We start from the raw sequence: 8889 nt of genomic DNA, 5'->3' as shown, positions 1-8889 counted from the left end.
GAGGCCGGGCCCGCTTACATCTGGCTGCTTTATAGGACATAGACTGTCCTCACAGACCAACACTAGTGTTTTCTGCACACTTTGTCCTCACTCGTGCGCACCCGGGAAGAACTTCCCGGTCGGTCACCCATCCCCAAATTTCTCCGGGCCAAGCACGCTTAACCTCGGAGTTATTTGGAGACCGGCTTCCGGAAAAGAAGTTGCAACTTGTTGGTATGAGTATTCTATTAATCCTATTAAGCCCTGGGCCGGGGTGTCACATACTCACCCCCTTAAGAGACCGACGTCCTCGTCGGTCAATCCCAAGCCAGGAACGTCATCTCTTGGCCACGTCCCGTACGTCCAGTGCCAGCAGCCCATGTGCCACGTCCGTGCGTCCAGTGCCAACGGTCCCTGTGCCACGTCCGTGCGTCCAGTGCCAACGGCGCATCCCAGATGCCCGTGCACTGACCCGCCACGCGCCCGTGCACATGCCGGTGGCATCTGCGCCCCCACGCGCCCGTGCTCATGCCTCCGCACTTACGCCCGTACGTGCCCGTGAAACCGCGAGAGTCGGCTCTGATACCATTCTGTAACGTCCCGCCTCCCCGAGGCCGGGCCCGCTTACATCTGGCTGCTTTATAGGACATAGACTGTCCTCACAGACCAACACTAGTCTTTTCTGCACACTTTGTCCTCACTCGTGCGCACCCTGGAAGAACTTCCCGGTCGGTCACCCATCCCCAAATTTCTCCGGGCCAAGCACGCTTAACCTCGGAGTTATTTGGAGACCGGCTTCCGGAAAAAAAGTTGCAACTTGTTGGTATGAGTATCCTATTAATCCTATTAAGCCCTGGGCCGGGGTGTCACACACGTGCCCTGGATGCAGCGGTGCAACAGCAACGCGAGCGCGCAGAGCTCATTCAGCAGCAACAATAGTGGGCTGGATAGCTCACGGCGCATCTGCGTGGACGTCCACGGCAACGTGAAGCGGCGGCGTGAGGAGTGCGCAGCGCTGGAGGGGAACCGCAGAGTGCGGCGCTCACTGGGGCACGTGGACAACGGCATGCCGGTTGTACCTGACGCCGGTGCGGAGCGCCAGCGGCCGCCGCGCCGTCATCCTCCCGGCCAAGGGCGGCCGGCACCCGGCAACTGTGGTCGCAGTCTTTGTCGCGGACCATGCTGGGGCTGTACTGAGTACTGAAGACGGCGAGCTGGATCCGCGGCGAGGGGTGGCGTGGAGGGGGGCACGGCAAGGATCCTCGGCGAGCAGGTGGACGGGGGAGCAGCGGCGCAGGGAGGGGCGTCGCGGGGAGCCTGGCGGCACGCGCCCCTGCTCGCGATCGGGTGCGGAGGGGGGAGACGACTCGGCACAGACTGATCCCACGGAGAAAGAAAAAGTGGGGTCCACCTCAATCTAACCCAAATAAGCACCCCTTGGAGGGGATAGTTTTTTGGGTGGGTTAGATGCATCTAACCCACCCTGTTTGGATACTTTAGGTTAGATGACCTCAATCTAACCCAATCTAAATATAACTCATGGATCCAAATAAGGCCATTGTCAGTTATCATAACAATTGTACTTATCGTTGAGAATTGGCTCCTTACAAATGGTGCCGGCCCACTTCCCTCTTCAACAAGAACTTGCGGACTTCACTCACAGAGACATCAGTTTCACTTCAAACTAGCAATGATCTTGATGTCACATTTACATGGACCAGATTCTGAGTGGTTTAGAGATCAACTCATTTGAACACACAAAATCTTCAACAACCAAACACCCCATTTGGAAAGGCGGCTGGTGAGAGCAGGTCAGATAAAACCTTGCCCCTTTGGGGGCTCTCCGCTCGGGCCACCCCCCCCCCCAGGCGGCTCCAGCGGCCTACTCGCGCCACCGCCGCTCCTTCCCTCCCCCTCCCTCTTCCACCTCGCCGCTGCCGGAGAGGACGCCGGATGTCCGTGCGGGCCTCGAGGAGGGCGGCGGCGAGGCTTCCCCCCCATGGTGTGGCGTGGGATCTCAAGCGGGCGGCGGGATCTCGGGCCGCCTCGGCTCGTCGGCGCGGGCCGCTCCCGCGGTGGCGGTGGCCCTGGGCCTCAGATCCGGCGCCGCCCTGGCTGGATCTGGGGGCCGGCGTGACGGGGGCCAGCGGGTGTGGGTGGCAGGGCGGCAGTCGGCGCAGGACGGCGGCGGCGGCGGCTTGGCGAGCACGGGCGGCGGTGGCGGCTTGGCGAGCACGGTGCGCACGTATGCGTGTAGACCGCGGGCGGCGCTGGCAGCCGCTGCGCGCGTGGGGGCTCCCGTGGTGGCGGTGGCTGGCGTGTTCGCGGCGGCGGCGGCCGGCGTGGGAGTGCGCAGGGAGGTGGCGGCTGGCGGCGGCTCTGGCCGGTGCGGTGGCGCCAGCTATGGCTGCGGCCGGGACCCGCTAGGTCTGCCTGCTCCGGGCCTTGGTGGCTAGGAGCTGGTGGGGCTGGAGGTGTCCTGCGTGCGGGCATCGGGTGCTCCGGCAAGATGGTGGTGCTCCTCTTCTCCTCGACGGCGTTGCTGGTCCGGCGCCGCCTTGGTGGCAGGGTCGGGGGCTGACAGGTGCTTGCTGGTGGTGCCGTGGTGGCTCCTCGGGCTGTGCCGGGCTTCTCCTGGTTGAGGTGTCGTGGTTGCGGTGGGGTGCGGGCTTCTGTCATTGGTCGAGAGCGTGCGGCAGGAATGACATTTTCCGGGCGAAAGCCTCCACCGTTGGTGGCAATGGTTGCGGCGCCCGCGGGGCGTCGCTTTCCCTGCTGAGGGCACCATTGAGGGTTACCATGTCCTTGCAGCACGGGGCCCTAGGGTGAAAACCCAGTCCGCTGTGGACGTGCGACGATGGCGCCATTGGCGTCGTGCCCCTCTTGGAGGCGCCGCATCTGGAGACCCATCTCGATCTGTGGCAGCGGTTGTGGTCGGCTGGTGGTGTTGCCTTGTGCGTTGCGGCTGTGGTGGTACGCTCGGTCCGTGTTGCCAGGGAGGTGCAGAGGGCCCATGGGTGTGTAGCCTCGAGTTGGCGTGCTTGGTGCAGTGGTGATCTCGGTGACGGCTGGGCGGAGGTGTTGCTCTCAGAGCAGTCTCAGGTATCCGAGTCCTTGGCAGAGGAGTGTGAGGCGGTGGGTGAGGCGAGGCCCCCAAGTAGAGTGGCCAGGTTTGGTGGTTTCATTCGTGCTGCGATGGGAGTGTTTTGCCGAAGCAACGCCGGAGCGGAGGGATCGACGATCGTGTGTGCGGCTCGATGGTGATAGCCCATAGTGGAGGAGTTCAGGTGGCCACTTGGGATTGCAGCGGGTTGCGGCTTTTAGCGTGGCACAGTGTTGGTGACGACGGCGAGGTTCGCGGGTGGCTTCTTTGGCTCCTCTCTCATGTTGTGGTGGTGTAGTGTTTTGTTGTGTGCGTTGTTGCGTGTGTTGTTTGTGTGGTGGTGGTGTTCGCTTCGACGTGTTATGTACGAATACTTCTTCTTCTTATATGATGCGGCAGTGCTCCTGTCTTTTATTTTTTTTAAAAAAAAACACCCCAGTCGCATCCTTCACCGCAATTCCTCACCTACTTGTCCACAAGCCGCCAAGCCGGTCGCGGTCAAGTGCCTCGGAGAGTCAGTGGTCGCCGGTCGGCTCGGTTGGCCGCCGGCCGGTGCAAGTGCAGCCACAACCAAAACCCAACCGGCCAACCGGAGACGCGAAGATCTGCTGCCGTGGAGGAGCGGGCAACTCCGACGACGCGACCCGGCCCGCCCACGACGCTGACCCGGCCGCCGCCTCCCAATAGCACGTCTCCACCCGCCCCGTCCTCGCCGCTATTTACCTACCCTGCCACTACCACTCCCCTCCCTGGTCTACCCCCCCCCCCCCCCCCCCAGCTAGCCGCGACGCGTTCCGCCCGGTTCACGCGGCAGCCGGTCGCCACGCCATGGCCGGCGACGGCGGGGGCGCCGCGGAGAGGGCGGCGGCGGCCGTCGAGGCGGCGGCGGCGGGCGGCTGGGATTTCCGGAACGCGTACCGGCGGCAGCTCCTGGCACTGTCGCGCCGGATTCGGCTCCTCGGACCCTTCGCCGAGGAGCTTCGGGAGGCGCGCCGGGGCCCCGCGGAGAAGGAGCGGGAGCGGGCGCTGGCGCCGCTCGCCGACGCGCTGGAGAAGGCGCTCGACCTGCTCCGGCTCGGCCGCGACGGGAGCAGGATCTTCCTGGTACGCGCTTGCGTGCTTCTCTCGGCTATCTACTTCCTCGTTTCTGCTAGATTCGTGATGCTTGTCTGCCCTTGCGGGCAAAGGTGAACTTGTGGCTTGCTAGGATTATCTGATTCCTGGATAACAATTGCGCCCTTTAGCTTGACTCCCTCTGGATTAAGCGTGTAGATCTAGCTATTCGAAACAAAATCCTGATTTTGAGCTGCCTGTCCTTTGTGTTAGTCTTGATTAGCAGCCTACATCGTGATACATTATACGGCGTTTAGTTTGCTGTGGTTGTTATTAAAAAAAAATGAGGTTCTAGCTTTAGCTGCCTTCTCTGATAGGATCGAAGTTGTTTGCGCTCTTAGATTGGCTGGTGTTTCGATTGGGGATGATTTCGACCAGTCTGGGACCGGTCTCATTTCCATTAATTGGGGATGATTTCATTGAGCAATATGGTCATTTGGTTGCCTCTGTGGTGTAATTCGGTAGGCCTAGCAGGCAGTGTTCAACTGTTCATGTTATCAGTTTGAAAGCTTGGTCTTCTAGTCAAAGTTTTGATCTTTTGTTCGTGGGTAATTTGTATTGTCTTGCTTTGGTCAGTTCATTAGGAATTTGGGATTAAGTGTCAAATTTGTCGCCTGGAAATGTTTCGACCTTTGTTAGAACAAGTTGAACTTGTCAAAGAATTCCAAGGCAGATTTACTTTCTCACTTTTTGTGGCAGAAATGTGTGGACTGATTCCGCCCGTGGGTTCTGGTCAAATTTGGTTTGTAGTTAGCTTGCTGAAATGTGGACTGCTTGTATCTTAAACCCTCCATTGCGTGGCCGCACCTATATCATTCTTAGTTCCTTTCAGAATATAGCTAGGCCATGTGGAAAATACAGGGTATTGTTAAATTGGGACTCAGCAGCATTGCCATACCTTTACTTTTCATGTATAGTTTAGGTCCTTAGGATCTTAGTTGATAGTGTTCGTGCTTTTGAAATTTTCTTTTGTGATTGAGAAATTTGATAGTTTCAGTGTACAGGGCCTATTGTATTCTTGTTAAAATATCTATTTTCTTGTTGACCTTGCAAAAACCTGTGACAATTGTATAGTTCATCTTCTCATGAGCATGCTTTTCAGAATACTGCTTTTTTTGGTCGCTGTCCAAAAGTCTAAACTGTTATAATTAATTAAATTGCATTTCTGCTTCCTGTCGATGTATGCTTTGCAGGTCCTTGAGAGGGATAATGTAATGAAGAAGTTTCAAGGAGTAATTGCCCAGCTGGAGCAAGCTTTGTGTGATTTTCCATATGATAAGTTGGATATATCAGATGAAGTTAGAGAGCAGGTAACAGCACTACTGAAAAGAGTTATTTCCGGTTGTGGTTAAGCACTTGCATCCAGGAGATACTTAACCAAAATCACTCTGCAGGTTGAGTTAGTGCATGCACAGCTCAGAAGAGCAAAAGAACGGGCAGACATGCCTGATGATGAGTTCTACAATGACGTACTGTCTCTGTATAACAAGAGCTATGACCCAAGTGCTGAACTGGATATCCTTGAAAGATTGTCAGAAAAGTTACACCTGATGACCATCACTGATCTCACACAAGAATCACTTGCTTTGCATGAGATGGTGGCATCTGGTGGTGGTCAGGATCCAGGAGAACACATTGAGAAAATGTCAATGCTATTGAAGAAGATCAAGGACTTTGTGCAAACTCAAAACCCTGAGATGGGGCCGCCAATAGGTGCCAAGCTAATGGATTCCAATGGGGAGCCAAGACCTGTAAACATTCCCGAAGAGTTCCGGTGTCCAATTTCTCTTGAGCTAATGAAAGATCCTGTTATTGTTTCTACTGGTCAGGTGGCTATATCTGATTCAACTTTTTCATACTCAAAATACATTCCAACTTTAATGCATAGTCTGAGATAGTTGTGCTTTGTTTATGTTTTGCAGACATATGAGCGGGCATGCATCGAGAAGTGGCTAGCTTCTGGTCACCATACTTGTCCAAATACTCAGCAGAGGATAACAAACACAACACTGACACCAAACTATGTTCTTAGAAGTCTTATTGCCCAGTGGTGTGAGGCCAACGGGATTGAGCCACCCAAACGTTCATCACAACCTAACAAGCCTACATCAGCATGCTCTTCAAGCGAACGTGCTAACATCGATGCTCTTCTGTCCCGATTATGCTCTCATGATCCTGAGGAGCAGAGGTCAGCTTCTGCAGAACTCCGGCTCCTAGCAAAGCGGAATGCAAACAACCGGATTTGCATTGCTGAGGCTGGTGCCATTCCCTTACTACTGAGTCTCTTGTCTTCATCTGACCTGCGGACTCAAGAACATGCTGTGACTGCACTTCTGAACCTCTCCATACATGAGTATAATAAGGCAAGCATCATTTCCTCAGGTGCTGTGCCGAGCATAGTTCATGTTCTGAAGAATGGCAGCATGGAAGCACGGGAGAATGCTGCAGCTACACTTTTCAGCCTCTCAGTGATCGATGAATACAAAGTTACAATTGGGGGAACAGGGGCTATCCCTGCCCTTGTAGTTCTTTTAAGTGAGGGCAGCCAACGGGGGAAGAAAGATGCAGCAGCAGCTCTATTCAACCTTTGCATTTATCAAGGGAACAAGGGTCGTGCAATACGAGCTGGTCTTGTGCCGCTCATCATGGGGCTGGTGACAAACCCCACAGGAGCTCTTATGGATGAGGCTATGGCAATACTGTCGATATTGTCCAGCCACCCTGAGGGGAAGGCGGCTATTGGCGCAGCGGAGCCTGTTCCTGTTCTTGTGGAGATGATTGGAAGCGGGTCACCAAGGAATAGAGAGAATGCTGCAGCTGTGATGTTGCATCTTTGCAGTGGTGAGCAACAACGTGTGCATTTGGCCCGTGCACAAGAGTGCAGCATCATGGTCCCGCTACGGGAGCTGACCCTGAACGGCACGGAGAGGGGAAAGAGAAAGGCGGTGCTGCTGCTTGAGCGAATGAGCAGATTCCTGGTTCAGCAACAAGAGGAAAAGGAAGCCCAGCTGCTGGCATCCGCACAGGCCATTCCTCGGATCCCGGAACAGGTCCAAGAGACCGACATCCCTGAACAATTGGACAGCCCTTCACCTCAATATCCCGCAGTTGCATGATGATGAATGAATATATTTGCAACAATACTGCAAAAAGGTTGGGCAAGCAGTATCTGAGTCACTTGGCTTCTAGATTCATGATTCATATACTGATTGAGAGTTTTTAAGCTGTCAGAGTCACTTCTAATCGGTGATGATCCCAGACGCTTCATCCCATGCTTGGTTGCTGAAGCTCCCATCGCACCACCTGTTTCTGGGTATGTAAATTATCCCAGAATGTTAAGATGTGTACAGTCTAGTAAAGATGTTGCTCCAGATGTCATGTAGCTATTACTAGTATATGTACATTTTCACTATGACACTATATAAAAGAGAAGTTATAGCGGCGGACATAATATCAGTAAATCTTGTTGGTTGCTACTGCATGTTGCCGTGAGTTTCAAGTTTCAGAACTTTTATGGTGACCCCTATGCAATGTAATTCCAATACTGGTAAGATATGGCATTATAACCTACGTCAGTGCTAGTTGCATTGTAAGCAGAAGGCCGTTTCATGCCCTCCTTGAAATATGGGAACTTTACTCATCCACGCGGAAATTGAACTGTTTCATATCAAATTCACGGAAAGATTTCTGTTCTTCGCAGATTCATCGAACATCTCCAGTGACTTTTCCACAAGCAGCACATGTAGATCGAGAGCAATACACGCAGATTCACATGTATGTGTGTTCCAACCCTGCAAATTTGTGGATTTACAGCAGGTGCATCGAGAGTGTTTCTTGGAGATTTGGATAGAGTCTCGCTTCGGGGGCGGGGGAAGCATGGATTCGATAGATCTATCAAATGACTGAACAAACTTCTTGTTGTTGCTATCTTGAACAAAAATATAGTGTCTTAAACCACTTTACTTTAGCCCATGAATTGACTCTAGTTTAGTTCGGAGCTTGTGTTGCCAAACATGGAACAAGAAGAACCTTGCTGCTGACTAGTGTGGAGCATCAACTATCAAGCATTTACTGGGTATGTTCAACGCCGTCAGGTCACGCAGCGAGCAAAAGCCCCAGCCCCCAAGCCATCAGGTCACAACACTACGAGCCAAAGCTGTGAACAGTCGGCTCACACGTCGAGCCAAAAGCCGCAAGCCAACACAAACCATGAGGCGAAGGCGAGCCGAGCCAAGTGTTCGATGATCGAGGAGGGCTGAGGCGCACTTGAGCCAGTGCCCCGAGCCAGAAGAAAATGAGCCGTAAAGCGAGCCGATGCAGAGGTCAATGAGCCGGCTCTTGCTGGCGATCCAAGCCATGTTTTTGAGCCAGAAGTGGAGTCGGCTAAAAACGAGCTTAAGGCCGGAATCATGCCTGAAGCTTTGGCTCCACTTCAATAAGAACATGCCTCAAACCAGATGGAGTACGTATTAGGTGTAAAATTATGTTGATACACACTCGTACAAGAATAGCTGTCCCTCTCTTCCTGAGTTCCATCTTGGAATTCCTCATGTCTATCACCATTCTCATCATGGTGGCTTCATTCCTATACCCGATTGCGGCCGAATCTTTGATAGATATTGAATATCTCCTATTGTTGGTAATGTCTGTGAGCATCAAAATAGGTAGATTTGTTCTGACAAGTATGTAAACTA

At 53.7% G+C, this 8889-nt stretch overlaps 1 protein-coding gene across 4 annotated transcripts; it reads left to right on the top strand.

Moving 5' to 3' along the window:
* The first annotated feature begins 3845 nt into the window (after positions 1-3845).
* LOC120666521 (protein spotted leaf 11-like) lies at positions 3846-8238 on the top strand. Of its 4 annotated transcripts, XR_005671769.1 has the most exons (6): positions 3847-4186; positions 5389-5505; positions 5590-6024; positions 6118-7348; positions 7427-7508; positions 7896-8238. XR_005671769.1 is itself a non-coding variant. In XM_039946383.1 (5 exons), the coding sequence occupies exons 1-4, from the start codon at positions 3911-3913 to the stop codon at positions 7309-7311; spliced, it is 2022 nt and encodes a 673-aa protein (XP_039802317.1). In that variant the 5' UTR covers positions 3847-3910; the 3' UTR covers positions 7312-7348; positions 7427-7765. The 4 variants fall into 4 exon arrangements, 2 of the variants coding, with proteins under 2 accessions (XP_039802318.1, XP_039802317.1); XR_005671768.1 differs by having other exon boundaries at positions 6118-7508; XM_039946383.1 differs by lacking the exon at positions 7896-8238 and having other exon boundaries at positions 7427-7765.
* Positions 8239-8889: the final 651 nt, after the last annotated feature.

Source organism: Panicum virgatum, chromosome 3N, assembly GCF_016808335.1.
Source record: "Panicum virgatum strain AP13 chromosome 3N, P.virgatum_v5, whole genome shotgun sequence".
Classification (NCBI taxonomy): Eukaryota; Viridiplantae; Streptophyta; class Magnoliopsida; order Poales; family Poaceae; genus Panicum; species Panicum virgatum.
The sequence above is the reverse complement of the archived record's forward strand: the minus strand, read 5'-3'. Positions and strand labels throughout refer to the sequence as shown.